Here is a 16,870-nt window from a genome sequence, read left to right as displayed (position 1 = left end):
AGACTTCAGAGAATCTTTGAGAGCAGGAGGGACAAATTACATTACATGTAACACCTAAGAGACAGCAGGTCAAACCATGGCAAGTGCTCTGAGTGGGAGACAGAGGAGATGGGGAAGGTGTATACTTTGTGTGTGAGTCTGGGAGGAAGAAATGACTGGAAAGACAGGACCACGGAGCAAAGGCTCAGAGGCAGAGAGAGCTGGACAGGTTCAAGGGCAAGAGCAAGGTTGTGAAACAAGTCTAGAGAGTTGGCTAGACATGAAGGACTCAGCAGGGATCAGCTCCTTTATCACTGACCCAGCTGAACAGGCAGGGGTCTTAACACTCAGAGGCTAAGGGGCTGGTCCAGCATCATGCAAATAATTTTAGAGGCTAGAGTTACCATGGAGACACCCATTTCTGCCAGACAAACCAGTATTCACATATTGATTCTGTTCCACAGCTAAGAACCTAGAAAGACCGCCTCAGAGTCTGTTTTCTTCCCCAGTGTCTTGTGATTTTGTGATTCAGACAGAAGCACAGGGTATCTACCCAGCCCAGACTTCTGGAACCCCAGGGCCAAAGAAAATTACAGGAAGAGGGACTGTTTTCCTATGAAGGAGAGGGATCAGTGTATGGGGGGGGGTGGAGTGCAGGGGCTGGGTGGGGTGGGTGCCAATGTGGAGTTATGAGAGGCTGTGGACGTGTATGGAGGAAGAGCGAGCCCTGGCAGAAGAAACTGTAGGTCACGTCCCCTTCCTCACTACTCAGTGCCTTCTCCCAACAAGTGTGCCCCAGTCACCAGCATGGTCCCTGCACATTTGCCTTCAGGCTGGTAGAGTACAGAAAGTTTCACTCACCCACCGGAACCAGAGAGAGCTCCTGAAAAGTCACACAAGGGCACTTCCATTTTTCCAAGTTGGCAAAGATGAGAAGTTTGGAGAACTGCCTCTGCTGTGGAAATAGTGAGGAAGCAGGCAGAGGGGCTTGGGGACAAGCCCCACGGAGGGATCAAATGTACTTTGACTCAGAGTCGCCATGCGTGGGTAGTCGGCTCTAAGGGTTTCTGCACAGCACCTGCTTGAACACCAGTCTTGCTTGTAGGACAGAAGCCTGGACATCCTGTCACAGGGGAGGGCAAGGGTCTGCATCCCTACTGGGGCATCTATAACTTGCAAGGACTCACAGGAGGACAGGAGGGTCCTTCTGAATGACTAGCTTGTCTTCCTCAAGACATCTGGTTAAACCAGAAGGAATCTGATGTGGTGGTGGTACATACTTGGAATCCAAGGCTGCTCAAGGACAGCCTTGGCTACATCCTGCATTCAAGAACAACCTGGGCAACATGAGACACATGTCTCAAAACCCTAAAAGAGGCTGGAGAGATGGTTCAGTGGTTAAGAGCCCTGGGTTCCTGAGGGCCCTCGTTCAATTCACAGCACCCACATTGCAGCTCATGACTGTTTATAACTCCAGTTCCAGGAGATCTGATGTCCTTCTCTGACCTCCATGGGCACCAGCCATGCACATGGCCAACAAAGAGACCTTGCTGCTTCCTCTGCGCAGGTTCCACACGTCCATGGAAGCTCACACCTCCACACTGTCACACCTTCTGAGGATTGAACTCAGTTCCTCATGCTCATGAAGCAAGAGTTTTACCAACTGAGCCATCTCCCATCTCTCTCTTCTCAGCATTAAACCCTATTATTTATTTATTTATTTATTTATTTATTTATTATTTTAAGCCCTGTATATGTGTGAGTCTGTGTGGGGGTTGTACATGTGAGTGTGGGTGTCTGTAGATGCCAGAGGCATCAAATCTGGAGCTGGAGCTATAGGCAATTATGAGTTGCCTGATGATATGGGTTCTGGAAACTCCACTGCTAGAGCATGAAACATTCTCAACGGCTGGGCCATGTCTCTAGCCCTCTTCTTGTCCTTAATTTATTCACTCTAACTAGACTGAGCAGACTGTATATGAGACTCAGTTCCCCTACTTCTTGCTGTTACATCTGCTCCTGTTCTCCAAGTGCTGGGATTAAAAACCTGCTTTAAAGACTATAATCTTCGCCAGGCAGTGGTGGCACATGCCTTCAATCCCAACACTTGGGAGGTAGAGGCAGGCAGATTTCTGAGTTTGAGGCCAGCCTGGTCTATACAGTGAGTTCCAGGATAGCCGGGGCTATACAGAAAAACCCTGTCTCAAAAAAAAAAATGTAATCTTAAAGATTATCTATTGACAAGTCATTCACATATCTATTCAGCCACCACCCACTATCCACATGTCTACCTACTGTTCACTGTGCACTACCTAGCCATCTTTCTTCCTCTGTAAGCTAAAAAGTCTGTCATAAAGTCCAATGGCTCTAACTCCTGTGCCACGGATAGCAAGATTGAAATTGGTACCAGAAGTGGGGTTGTTGCTGTGTTAAATCTGACCATGTGTTTCTTAGGCCTTTGGAACTAGTTGGTGAGAGGAATGTGGAAGAGTTTGGAACTTCACCACAAGCCCCAGGTGCCAGTCATGGTGTTGCAGAACTCAGGGTTTTCCCTGATGTATTTCGATCTGATCATTCCTTGCTATGCCTGATCTTCATTTTACAGTAAGAATGCTTATTTTGTAGCATTGTATATTGGAAGTGTTGAATATGGTTTTTATGTTTTAGGAGCTCACAGTTAAAAGACTTTGGACTTTGAAAGTATTAGAATTATTAAAGACTTTAGGAACATTTGAAGTTTGACTGAGTGCATTTGGCATTATAATATGGTTGTGAACCTTTAAGGACAGAGAGGAAAGTTGTAGCTCTAAAGAGATGGTATTGGATGTCAAGTTGACAAGGGATGGACTTGTGATGATTGATCTTGGTTGTAACTTGGTATCTAAAATCAAGGAATATATATATATATATATATATATATATATATATATATATATATATATATATATATATATATATATATATATATATATATATATATATATATATATATACCACTGGGCATATCTGTGGAAGTATTTTCATGACCAGGTTATTTGAAGTGGGGAGACCAACCTTAAACAAGAGCAGCACATTCTGGTGGGAGACCTTAAGGGACAACTTCAGCTTTTCCCCTCATTGTCTTCATGACTTACTGGCGAGTTCACTTAGCCTGCTGTTGCTGTTACTACTGTCACCACGGCGGCTCTATTCCTTTGCTGATATCACAACCCAACCTTTTCCAGCTTCTGGTGCAGACTGAAGTCTAACGACGCTTCAGGAGTTCTCCAGGTGTTTAGCTTCAAGGCGAGACCACAGAAGCATCCAGACTCGTGGACTGAGCTGCTCTAGGGTTCTCAGCTTCTCCAGTGTGAAGAGGGCCATTCTTGAACTACCCAGACCATATTTATAAGCCAATCAAATACATCGATTTTTAAGATATATATTCACTCTGTCTGTTCTCACCTCACCAAAGAGACTGACACTGTTCCCTTTGGCACTGTCAACTCCTCCCTGCTCTTCCCTCTCTCCTTTGGTGGCCACGCTGCCCACTTTCCTGGTCTCTTCCTTCCCAGCTCCTTCCAGTCTCAGCAACTGGTCCCATAGCCCAAGTCTCACTTGCGTCTTTGGACCTTCACCAAGGACACCCTGAACTACAGGCCATTCATCCAACCAGACAGGCTCTGGCTTTCCCCAAACAGCTTGAGCCTTCTCATTGAATGGTAAAGCTCTTCACTTGCCTTCATTCGGCCCAAGAACCTGAGGGGTGCCCTTGGTGCCTCTTTTTCTCTCTCACCCCACATTTAAAAATCCCAGTAGGACCTGTAATTCCATTGTTCAGAGACTCAATGGCAGAGCTCATACTTACATACACAAGACCATGTAGTCATTCCCCAGCACCAGAAATAAAATAAATAAATAAATAAATAAATAAATATTCAAATATAAATGGAAATAAAGCTGCAATCCGAAATACAGATGAATCTCATTCCCAGTTCTCCGGAATCAGAGGCAGAAAGCTCTCTGTGAGTTCCAGGCCAGGCTGGTTTATGCAGTGAACCTGTCTCAAACAATCAAACAAAACATATGACTAACATACCCCCATCTTATGATGATTTGTCTTGTACAGTGGACAAGAAAGTGACACATATTGAAAGGGTCATGAATTCGGTGAAAATTGTACTCACAATTTGGGATTTTGATTTTTTTTCCCTCCCTGGGTTGTAAAATGTTGGTCAGCAACAACAAAAAAAAAAGCTCCTATAAGCCATGTGATCAGGATGGCAGGCCGGGGACACAAGGCATGGGGTATGTGTGTGGGGGGGTGTCTGTGGAGGTGCATGTATGTACCATGGTACATGCAGAGGTTAGAGGACAGCTTTGTCAAGTTGTTTCTCTCCTCTCACTTTGCATGGGCTCCAAGGATAAGACTCCAGTCATCGGGCGTGCATTGTTTGGGCACCAAGCACTATTACCCTCTGTATTAGTTAGGGTTTTACTGCTGTGAACAGACACCATGACCAAGGCAAGTCATATAAAAACAACATTTAATTGGGGCTGGCTTACAGGGTCAGAGGTTCAGTCCATTATCATCAAGGCAGGAGCATGGCAGTATCCAGGAAGGCATGGTGCAGGAGGAGCTGAGAGTTCTACTTCTTGATCCAAAGGCTGCTACTGGAAGACTACTGACTTCCAGGCAACTGGGGTGAGAGTCTTAAGCCCACACCCACAGTGACACACCTATTCCAACCAGGCCACACCTCCAGATGGTGCCACTCCCTGGTCCAAGAATATACAAACCATTATACCCTCTGAGCCCTCGCAGGACCTAATAGTGTGCCTGTGTACCAGTGTCCCCAGAAACCTTACCTCCGCACACACACCTCGGCTTATCACAAATTCTGCTTCATCGGCTGCTGTCCTTACTTCCTGTGGTCCATTCCAAGCACAGCTCCCTCCAAGAGCCCAATTCATTTATTCAACTTTTAAAACTTTAAAAAAAAAACATTCATTCATTTTATTTTATGCATTCATGCCTGCATTCATGGATGCCTGCATTCATGGATGTGCACCACACTCATGACTGTGCCCTCAGAGGCCAGAAGAGGGCCATCAGATGCCATGGAACTGGCATTACTGATGACTGTGACTCAAAAGCTGGTCCTCTGTGAGAGCAACAAGTGCTCTTGGGCCGTCTCCCTACACCCAGGCGCCTACTCTCAAAGTCAGACCACTTTCTTCCTCTGCTTAACCCTTCCAAGAGTTTACTGTTCCCAGAGTCCTTCAAAGGACTCCAAAGATGGTCTGACCTCTCCTCAGACCTCAAGCACCATAGCTACCCTCTTGCCCTATGCTCTGGGAGTCTTTGCAGCAGCTGTCCCAGCCTGTGTGGTTGACTTCTGGTAGGTCTCCTGGTGTCCTTGTACCGGCCACCCAGGACCTCCCACTCCTCATCCTCTCTTCTCCCTGTCTTCCATTCCTTTGCCCCACGAGCACCTGCCAATACATGTAAGCACTGTTTTTGACTGTTTTTTTTTTTTAAGATTTACTTATTTATTTTATGTATGTGAGTAAACTGTCCAGAAGGGGGCATCAGACTCCATTACAGATGGTTGTGAGCGCCCATGTGGTTGCTGGGAATTGAACTCAGGATCTCTGGAAGAGCACTCAGTGCTTTTAACAGCTGAGCTATCTCTGCAGTTCATGGAAGCACTGTTTGTTGTTGTTATTTGTTTGTTTTTGTTTGTTTTTTATCTATTCTCTTTGCAGTGTCACCTACTTTTGGAACACAGCCTGACAAGTGGCAGTGTTTGATGAATACTTAACAAATAAGTAAGTGGATACATGGTATCATTGCTGTTGGAAAGATGGATGGACAGATGCTCACTGAATGGAGTTGGAGCCAGAGCGGCACTAAGCAAATAACAAAAGCATACATAATCCTGTTTATAAAAAGTCTCATCATAGAAGGACAGGAGACTCTGGGGCTCTAGTAGAGAACAATGTGGATGAGAAGTAGGAAATGATCATAAGTGGGCAGGATCATGGAGTGAACAGGTCTGAATGCAGAGGGTTCAAGGACAGCCTAGTCTAATAGTGAGATCCTGACTCCAAACAAACCAACAGCAACAGCAACAGCCACAGACCCACAAAACAAAATAAACATCCCGATGGTTGCACAGGGAAACTTCTAGACCAGGACTTCCCACACTCTCCCTTAGCTTAGTGCTCCAGAGAGTCCTTCCTGTACTGACTCAGCACCTGTCTAGCCATCCCAGAGTCTCTGCCTGACTCCATGCTTGCTTCACCCTGCCACTTAGGCTCTGGTTAGTCAGGAGCAGCCAGTATGTCCAATGCATGAGCTGGCCTGCACTGTGGGGAGAGGACCAGAACACAGCAGGGCAAGGAGCAAGTGCCAGGCTCTTGGTGCCCAGTTCTATGCCCTCTTGATGGGAAACAGGATGTCTAGCTCTAGAGTTGGGTTTGTTTGGGGCTCAGTTTATAACCAGAGTTAAGGATTAGGGCTCAGTCAATGTCTAAGACACTGGCCTAGTCCCATTTCTCTACTTTTTTTGAAACAGGGTTTCTCTGGCTGTCCTGGAACTCACTCTGTAGATCAGGCTGGCCTTGAACTCAGAAATCTGCCTGCCTCTGCCTCCCAAGTGCTGGGATTAAAGGTGTGGCCCTGGGGAGTATCTTACAATCACCAAGAAGCCCAAGTCCTCTTAGCACCTGTCTCAGTCCTTGCTACCCATCACTTCTGAAGAGCTGGACTTCCCTTGGTCAATCTCTGAAGGCCAGTTTGTCTTGGGGTCTTCCAAGGGAGCTCACAATTCTCACTGGAGTCCGAGGGCAGCAGGCTGGGGTGGGGCCTGGAGGCAGGGCTGTGTCTATCCAGGAGAGTAAGTATCGTGTGCAAGGCTTTCTGATGCAACTGGCTGAATTCTTGTTCCCCCTCCCCCAGCTTTTCTCAGAAATAGAAGGGCTGGGCAGTGGCCAGGACTCAACACACAGAATCCCTTTGCTTCCCTGACCTCCAGACAGGAAGAAAGGCTGGAGAGGGGCCAGATGACTCAGCAACGTGTTCATTCAGTCTTAGGACGTGCAGATGGTGGATGTGGCTGGAAGGTAAGGAAACTAGGATTCCTGGAAATTTGGAGGTCCCTGCATGTCCCATCCACCCCCACCCCCAACACAAACCACAGAACCAAAATTATAAGTAATTGTGTGCATGAACCTAGGGAGGAGTTGTTGGTAGTTCAAGATCACCTCAAGTCAGACAAGGTCAGAGTCAGGACCAGCTCTTCCCTTGCTGCCTTCCAGCTCCTTCTCCCACAGGGAAGGAGATCAAAGCCCTTCACCTTTGTGGAGGGCTGGATCGCAATCCCTCCCCCACCCCTGCTTCAGTCTTCCCTCCACTTCACTAAACTCCTGAAATGGCAGGTGCTTGTGGTCTGGGGACAGACAACCCTGGATTCAAGTCGCAGCTGCTTCTTGTGTTCCCTGGGCAGGTCCTTCTGCTCTCTGACACTAGTTTGCTCCCAGGCTCCCAGGATGCTTGGTGAGGATCACATGCGTATGTAGAAAACGGGATCAGCAGAGGCCTGCTAGGGTGTGGCCCATGTCCCTTCGTCACTCCATGCTGCCATTGTGTCACTGCTGTTCTGATCTTCCTGCCTCTCCTGGATGCAGCCTGTGGAGGTTGTGGGTGATGACAGGTTTGTGGGAAGGTCACAGGAGACCCCAGGGAAAGGGAGAAGTCCAGTCCCTAAGAGAAGGCTCCCCAAGAGGAACACAGACCAGCTGCAGCCCTTGAATCACCCACACACCTGTATCTTCTCCAAATGGGCTGGCCCATCTGTCTTCCCAGTGTCCTGCCATGACCTCCCAAGTACTGGGATCTAGGCATGCACCACCCCACCTGGTTTATGTGTCGATGGGAATTGGACCTAGGTTTGTGTATGATTTGCAAGCATTATATCAATGTAGCAATATCTCCAATCCTTCAGCTTCTTTTTCAGGGCAAATAACAATTTTCCATCTGAAGTGATTTTTAAATATCCATTTTAGGGCCAGAGAGATGACCCAGTGGTCAAGAGTGCTTCCTGGTCTTACAGAGAGCCTGAATTTGGTTCCCAGCACTCACACTGAACTGTGAGCAACTGTCTGTAACTCTAGCTCTCAGGGATCCGATGCCCTCTTCTAGCCTCTGCATGCACACACACACACACACACACACACACACACACACACAAAAATGCACACACACACACACACACACACACAGTGTACATGCACACACACAAATAAAAAGATGATAAGGGGGTGGATGGGGGGTGGATGTCCCAAGAATACCATTAGTCCCAACACTCAGGAGGCACGGCAGGCAGATCAATGTGAGTTTAAAGTTAGCCTGGGCTACAGAGCCAGCCCGGACAGAATTGTAGTGAGATCCTATTTCAGAAAAACCAATCATAAGATCCAATGTCCATCTTCGGGCAGTGGAATGGCTAAGCAGCGGAGGTGCTGCTGCTTAACCTGACACCCTAAACCCAATCCTGGGATCCACGTGGTGGGAGAGACAGACTCCTGTGGCTTGTCACAGTCTGGCCTCCACATGGGGTGCTGTGGTACAAGGGTGGGAAGACACACATGAAAACTAAAATAAAACAGTATGCACTAAAAGATAAATAAAACGTCCATTTTAAGCTAGACTTGGTGCACGTGTCTATAATGCTATCTAATCAAGAGGCTGAGGCCGAAGAATAATAGCACATCCAAGGTTTGGGTTTGCTTTGTCGATGCGGTTGAATTAGAGGCCAGCCTGGAAACTTCAGTGAGACAGTGCATCTAAAATTTAAAAATATTAGGGGGGGCTGGAGAGGTGGCTCAGCAGTTAAAAGTACTGATTGCTCTTTTAGAGGTCCTGAGTTCAATTCCCAGCAACCACATGGTGGCTCACAACCATCCGTAATGAGATCTGACACCCTCTTCTGGTGTCTGAAGACAGCTACAGTGTACTTACATATAATAAATAAATCTTAAAAAAAAAAAAGGAAGCCAGGTGTTGGTGGCACACAAATTTAATTCCTGTACTTGGGAGGCAAACGCAGGTAGATCTCTGAGTTCTAAGGCCAGCCTTGTTTACAAAATGAGTTTTAGGATAGCCAGGGCCTCAAAGAGAAACACTGTCTCAAAACAAACAAACAAACAAACAACAGCAGCAGCAACAGAAAAATAAGACAAAAGACGAGGCCCGCAGCTCAGTGACAGGGGTCTTGCCTAGATTCAGCCTCCAGTGGTCTAGGAAGAGTGCTTGGGCCAGGGATCAGTGGTTGTGCACTTGTCTAACAAGCACAAGGCCCCAGTCTGGTCTCCAGCACGACAGGGAAAAAAAAAAAAAAAAAGAAATAGAGGTCACCATAAAATTAAATACCAGAAGAGCAAAACAAGATTATGCAATGCCAGCTCAATCCAGTTCTGATTAAAGCCTCTGAGCTGAGCTCTGCTCTCCAGTTCTTAAGAGAGAAGAGTGAAACACACAGAAAGTCTGAAGTAAGACTTTCTCCCCAAGGCACTGCTGAAGCTGCAGAGCCTCACGGGGAAGGGGAAGCAGAGCCTCTGCTGGGATTCAGTTTTCCTCTGCTGTCCCAGGGCTGGACAGAGGTGCTCCCACTGACTTATTTCAACGCTCTTCCAGTTTTTATTTCTTAGTAAAATAATTCATTTGTTTGTATGGTATACACTTCTATATCTCCTCTCTCTCTCTCTCTCTCTCTCTCTCTCTCTCTCTCTCTCTCTCTCTGTGTGTGTGTGTGTGTGTGTGTGTGAATGTGGAAGTGGGTGCGTTTTCTTCCTTCCTCATGTGGGGTGTGAGGATCCAGCTCACACTGTCAGCCTTGGTGACAGGAGCCTTTGACCTTCGGTGCTATCTTGCCAGCCCACATTTGTTTTGTTTCTTGAGATAAGGGCTCTGTAGCTCAGGCTGAATATATGTCCATTCCCTTGTCTCAGCCTCCTAAATGCTGGGATCACAGGCATGGGCTACCACACAGGGCTGAACAGTTATAGCTTAATTTCCATGATCCTTTGGATTCAAAAGAAATGTCACACACTGGAAAGCCAGGAGTGGTGCCTGGGGCCTGTAAGCTCAGCCCTAAGAGAGTTAGACACCAGCCTAGGTTACACAGAGAGACCTTTGGGTCAGGCCCAGTGTGATGCCCCTACCTGTTCTACCAGCATGTGAGAGCTAAAGGTGGGAGGATGGAGAGTTGGAGGCCAGCGTGGGCAGCACTGATTGTGAAGCCAGCCTGGTCCGCATAAGATCCTATCTCAAAAAAACAGAAAAGAAGAAAACTGAGGTTGTGAATGTAATCAATTAGGAGTACTTGTTAGGCACGCATGCACAGTCCTTAGCACCACATTACACTGACAGTGTGGTACACGCTTGTCACCACAGCAGGAGGATCAGAAATCCAAGGCCAACTCCAGCTACACACAGTGTCTCAACAAAACAACAACAACAACAACAACATCCAAACCATACAAGATATAAAACAAAAGCAAAAAAAAAATTCTGAGGTTATTAGGTTATTAGTATGAGAAAGTATACTGTTATTGGCAATTTTGTTTGACTATCAGTTGAGATAATATGTCTAGTATGTACTAAATATGATAGATTCGTAAAGTGAATTCCTTTCTCATTTTTCTTCAACCACAACTAAAAATAATTTCTTGAAACAAAAACCTTTTTTTGAGACAGGGTCTTACGCTGCTCAGGCTGGCCTCAGACCCACATGTCTTTGAATGGCTGTCTCTGTCTCCTGAGTGCCCGGATTAAAGGTGTACACCACCAGGCCTGGCCATTACCCCATTTTAAAAATTATGTTTTAAATTCAGTGTTGTTTGTTTGCTTGTTTTGAGTCAGGGTTTGTCTGTGTAATGCTGGCTGTCCTGGAACTCACTCTGTAGACCAGGCTGGCTTTGAACTTAGAGATCTGATGGCCTCTGTCTCCCGAGTGCTGAGATTCAAGGCAGCACCACTGTGGCCCAGAGCTACGATCTGCTTTAAATTACTGCGGTTCTTGGTTTTATTTTGCTGATTTGTAAGATCTGTGTGCTGAGAGTAGCCAGGGTGTTACCTTGAGTCCACCGCATCCTAGCAAGCCTGGCAGATCCAATAAGCTCTGAGCACACAGGCGACGGATGTGGTGCTTGGAAAACAACCATCCTTCTGCCCTGGGGTTCTCACATCTCTGAGGCCCTGCTCTCCTTTCTGAAGTTCATTCATCCCTTCCCCAGCCGGATCAGGTTAGATCCTAGAATCCTCTGGGGCGTGTGGGGGTTGGGAGAGGGAGACACAAGAGAGTTGGTTCCCTGGCTTCTAGAACCAGAGAAACAAACGTGGCATGACCCTGCCTCCCCGTAGCTCTTCCTGGGGGAAGTTTGTTTTTGACTTGAATAAACTCAAGTATCAAGATATCGGGAAAGGCCCTGGGCCTTTGGGGCTTTGCCAGGGTAGAGGAATGGGGGTAGCTGTCACCACCACGATTAGCCTCACTATGTCTGGCTTCAGCTGTGGCTGGAATCTTGTTAATATCCCTCCACCTGCAGTGTCCAGCGGCTCCATCTATTTACTGAGGGCCTACAAGTCCCATAGACTACATTTTGTTGTTACTGGGGAATCGGACTCACTGACTAGGAGATTGATCTGTGGCTGAGCTACAGTCCTGCTTCAGCCATTACTTTTTTTTTTTTTTTTTTTTTTTTTTTTTTTTTTTGAGACAGGGTTTCTCTATGCAGTCCCGGTTCTGTCCTGGAACTCACTCTGTAGACCAGGCTGGCTTTGAACTCAGAAATTCGCCTGCCTCTGCCTCCGGAGTGCTGGGATTAAAGGCGTGTACCATCACTGCCCGGCCACATTTCTTTTTAGCTTGATAACAAGGCCTTTAGTCCCAGTACTGGGGAACAGAAGCAGGTACATCTCTGCGAGTTCGAGAGCTGCGTCGTCAGACTCATCCTCCTGCCTCAGGCTTCCGAGGAACTGAGATTCTAGGTGTATGTCACACCAGCTGTTTTAAGAGCTTTGTGCACACGAATTTACTAACGCTCACTTACTAATGCTCACGCCGACCGACCGTGTGAAGACAGCAGCATTTTACGGAGAAGGGAAGTGAAGCTCTGCTTCCTTTGGTTGTTTTTGGCTTTGTACTCTCACAGAGCCACACCTCGAGCCAGATTGGGCGCTAAGTGGCTTTTCTGAGCTACAGCAGAACTGGGTGCACACTTGAAAGGGTTGCTTTGGAGGGAAGGTTCCCAGGATGCATGCAGAGCTTGGGGCTTCTAGCCCGGTCCTTAGTGGGGTGTGGAGGCGATATTTGTTTTGTTTTGTTTTGTTTGTTTGTTTTTCGAGACAGGGTTTCTCCGTGTAGCCCTGGCTGTCCTGGAACTCACTCTGTAGACTAGGCTGGCCTCGAACTCAACAATCCACCTGCCTCTGCCCGACTACGGGGTAAGGGGTGGAGGGGATTGACGAGATTTTTAAACAGCCTCCGCTCATTCTTTTTTCCACTATTCTCATTTCATATAGGGGGAAATAGGTATAAAATACTACAATGAGAGTCGCTGGCTCCGAGTGCTACTTCAGGAGTTGGGGGCGGGGGCGGGGGCGGGGTTGGGGGCGTGTGGCCCTGAAGGTGAGGGCGGAGCACACTCGGCGACATGGGCGGGTCGCAGATGGTGCAATCCGGGGCCGCTGGGCGTCAGCAGCAGATTAGCTCAGGTTTACATCAGCCGGGCGTGGATCCGAGCCCGCGTCCCGGTGCCGCAGCACTTTAGCAGCGGAAGCGGCTGCTGCCGAGTACGTGACGGCTGGGGTCTGGCACCAGCGTGCTGGAGGCACGGAGATCTGCTCAGTTAGGCTGGCGGCGGTCCACGGGCGCAGGCGACTCTGAGGCCCCAGGACAAGGTACCCAGTAGGGAGCTGCGACAGGGGTTTACCCGGGTCTAGCAAGAGGGTCACTGGGAGTCCAGGCGTATTCATGAATATTCTCTCTCTCTCTCTCTCTCTCTCTCTCTCTCTCTCTCTCTCTCTCTCTCCCTCTCTCTCTCTCTCTCTCTCTGTCTTGGTCTCGCTCTCTTTTATTCACTCTCACTCTTCTCACTCTCACTCTCTCGCTCCTTTACTTCGCCGTCTGGGGACGCCCTCAGCCTGAGCCATTGACCCCAGCTTATTATGCAGCTCAGGCTGACCGGGAATTCACCAGTCAGCCCCCAGGGTGCTGCGGATGCAGGGGTGCGTCCCTATGCTCAGCTTTCCTTCTTGAGTTATTAAACCTTTCATTCCTCGCGGGTCCCTTCCTTCCCTAGCAGTCCTTGCATTTGAGAGCTTCGGAAAACCCAGTGTGGTGTTTCTCTGTCCGGAGGGTCCTAGCAGAGAATACGGGATACCAAACAGTCTTTCTTCCTTGTTCTCTAGATGCGAGCTACCCCTCTGGCTGCTTCTGCTGATGTTTCCTGCAGGAAGAAACCGTTGGAGTTTGATGACAATATTGATGCCGAGTGTCCAGTCCTAAAACGAGTGAGAGATGAGCCTGAGCCCGGACCACCCCCCAGCCTGCTGCCCCTCAGCCCACCTCCCGCCTCAGACTTATCACCTGCTGTGGCCCCTGCAACCCGACTGGGGCCTTATATCCTTTTGGAACGAGAGCAAGGCAGCTGCAGCTATCGGGCCCTGCACTGCCCCACAGGCACAGAGTACACCTGCAAGGTATAATCCATGGGCTCTCCCCTCTAGCATCCCAGAGCCCTGCAAAAGGCCCGGAATCCAGGGGACTGCAGCTTTCTAACTTTGTAGATTATCACTGGGTTCCTCAACTGACATTCCTCCATGGAGCACCATACATACAATGCACTTGCTGTGGCCAAAAAACCAGAGCCAAGCGGGGTGTGGTGGCACATGCCTGTAATCCCAGCACGGGAGAGGCTAAGGCAGGAGGGTGGCTCCGGACTTCAGGCAAGCCTAGAGTACACGCTGAGAACCTGCCTGAAAAATCAAAGCAAGTCTAGATCCAGGGCTCTTGCTTGCACACTTGTAATTCTGCACTGGGAAAGTGGAGACAGGCAAATCTCTGGAGCCAGACCACTGGTCAGCCAGCTAGCCTATTCAGCGAGTTTGTTCGGAGGTCAGTGAGAGACTCTATCTCAGGTAGAGAAAAGAGAGAAAGGGAATGACTAAAGGGGCTGGAGACATGGCTCAGTGATTAAGAGAGCATGAAACTCTTGCAGAGACCCAAGTTCTGTTCCCAGCATCTGCTTGAAGCAGCTCACCACTGTATAATTCCAGGGTCTCTGACCTCAGGCATCTGCACTAGTGCACATACCCGTACACAGACAGACAGACAGACAGACACACACACACACACACACACACATGATTAAAAATAAATCCTAAGACAAAAACTGGGTGGCATCTGAGGAATGACACCGGAGACTTTCCTCTGCCCACCACAGGAACACACACATGTGCACACACCAGAAAGAAGAGCCCAGGCAATGATGAGCATGATGGAAATGAAGCTGGTGTCAGAGGGCAAGGAGAAGCAAAGAGAGGAGGAGGGATGCAGGGATGCAGGGGAACATAGGGAAGCCTGGGAGGGCCTTGCAGATGACAAAGGGCCATGCATGTCAGGAGGCTTAAGGAGGAGGCTCCAAAGGCAGTGTGTCCCGGCTGTGGGTACAGGAGGCACAAAGGGCCAGCCATAGTGATACTCACCTTTAACAGCAGCACTTGAGATGTGTATCTTTGTAAGTTCGAGGCCAGCCTGGTCTACATAGTGAATTCCAGGACAGCCAGGGAGACACAAAAGAGACCTTGTTTCAGAAAGCTCACCCCGCCGGGCAGTAGTGGCGCACGTCTTTAATCCCAGCATTTGGGAGGCAGAGGCAGGCGGATTTCTGAGTTCGAGGCCAGCCTGGTCTACAAAGTGAGTTCCAGGACAGCCAGAGCTACACAGAGAAACCCTGTCTCAAAAGAATACACACACACACACACACACACACACACACACAAAAACACACACGGGTGCGTGTGTGTATATATATATATGAATGAAAGCTCAACCCTTCTTTACCCAAAATAAAGAGGTCCAAAGGTGCTGGGACAGGACCAGGCTTTGGGAGAGAAAGAAAAAGTAGCCTGTGTATTTATTTCCTCCGTGCTACCTACCCTAGCTCTTTCTTTTAAGATCACGTGTTTTACTTACATTTTTTTACAGCATGCCTGAGTTTAAAGTCAAAAACAACAAAGGAACACTTCAGCTCTGCAATCCTAGCTCCTAGCAGGCCTCCAGCGTATATCCACATACTCTGCGCACATATCCCAGCTGCCTCGCGGCGCCCCCATATGACTTCCTCCCTCCTCTCCTTGTCCTGACCACCTGCAAGCTTTGCCTGCAATTTGAGAGCAGGTTGATGTCTTGATTACCTCAGGGCCTTTGCGCTGCTTATGCCCCCAACAGGGAACTTTTCCTAGGCTTATCTTTGGATCCTTCAGGTCTCTTTTCCTGAGTCACGTGTGGGTCCACACTTCAGAGTCTCACTGTATAGCTCTGGCTAGCTTGGAACTTCTTTGTAGACCAGGCTGGCCTCAAACTCAGAGATCCTCCTGTCTCTGCCAAGTATGCTACTATGACAAGCTCACACTTTTTTTTTTAAGTACACTGTAGCTGTCCTCAAACACACCAGAAGAGGGCATCCGATTCCATTACAGATGGTTGTGAGCCACCATGTGGTTGCTGAGAATTGAACTCAGGACCTCTGGAAGAGCAGTCAGTGCTCTTAACCGCTGAGCCATCTCTCCAGCCCCACACTTTTTAAAATAGGTGATCCCTTCTAAAATACCAGCCCAGCAAAGACTTGCCTAGCAAAGACAGGTCCTGTGTTTCGTCTCTAAGATGGCAATATAAAATACTCTGGGTCTTAGCAGCTTTCTTATTTCTTTGGACTATATGGTTTGGGGCTTACTTGCGCCGCACTGTGGACAGCAAGAGAACAGGGGCAATGGTCAGCTGAGCAGGGGCTGCAGACAGGCCATTGAGCTGGCTGTTCTTATGCTGGATATGTGGGAGAAGGGAGGCTATGGTGGTGATCTGCCTCCGGGAGTGATTTTCTGTGTGGGTTACAGCCTAGTTTCTGAGGCCTAAATCACACAGGGTGGCAGCTTAGAGCAGAGATTGGTGCATGGGTTCTAGTCCCAAATGTGCTACTTGCTGGCCTTGTGGCCCCGGGGTCTCCTGACCTGTGTGGCTTTGCAGAGATTCAGCTGATATTTGGCTATAAGTGACTTGCAAAGCAAGGGCTTCTGTATGTGTAGCTCATAGCTCACAGAGTTGGGTGTCCCCTTTTACTAGGTCCCTTATGCTTACTCCTGACTCTGTCTCCAGGTGTACCCCTCCAGCGAGGCCCAGGCGGTGCTGGCACCTTATGCCCGGTTGCCTACCCACCAGCACGTGGCCCGTCCCACAGAAGTCCTGCTGGGCTCTCAGCGCCTTTACACCTTTTTCACGAAGACCCATGGGGACTTGCACAGCCTGGTGCGCAGCCGCCGCGGTATCCCCGAGTCCGAGGCTGTTGGGCTCTTCCGGCAGATGGCTGGTGCCGTGGCACACTGCCACAAGCACGGACTTGTCTTGCGCGACCTCAAGCTGCGTCGATTTGTCTTCAGCAACTGTGAGAGGTGAGTGTGACCTCAGAGGCACACTTGAGAGGTGGGCCACGGTGGGGAAACTGAGATCCAGAGGAGCAGAGTAACTTAGGAAGAGCTAAGGTAAGTATAGCATATGCTTAGCATATGCAAGGCTCTGGATTCCCATCCTCAGCAGCAAAAAAAAAAAAAAAAAAAAAAAAAAAAAAA

At 48.5% G+C, this 16,870-nt stretch overlaps 1 protein-coding gene across 1 annotated transcript in view; it reads left to right on the top strand.

Annotated features, from left to right (window-relative positions):
* The first annotated feature begins 12,727 nt into the window (after positions 1-12,727).
* Positions 12,728-16,870, top strand: part of Trib3 (tribbles pseudokinase 3) — a 6,858-nt gene continuing 2,715 nt past the window's right edge. Inside the window, exons 1-3 of the mRNA XM_021194046.1 lie at positions 12,728-12,925; positions 13,436-13,726; positions 16,401-16,693. Of these exons, the coding sequence (XP_021049705.1) occupies positions 13,436-13,726; positions 16,401-16,693 (584 nt within the window). The 5' untranslated portion in view covers positions 12,728-12,925. The remainder of the gene's footprint in view (positions 12,926-13,435; positions 13,727-16,400; positions 16,694-16,870) is intronic.

This window comes from Mus pahari, chromosome 3 (assembly GCF_900095145.1).
Source record: "Mus pahari chromosome 3, PAHARI_EIJ_v1.1, whole genome shotgun sequence".
Lineage (NCBI taxonomy): Eukaryota > Metazoa > Chordata > Mammalia > Rodentia > Muridae > Mus > Mus pahari.
Note: the sequence above shows the minus strand (reverse complement) of the source record. Positions and strands in the feature narration are given on the sequence as shown.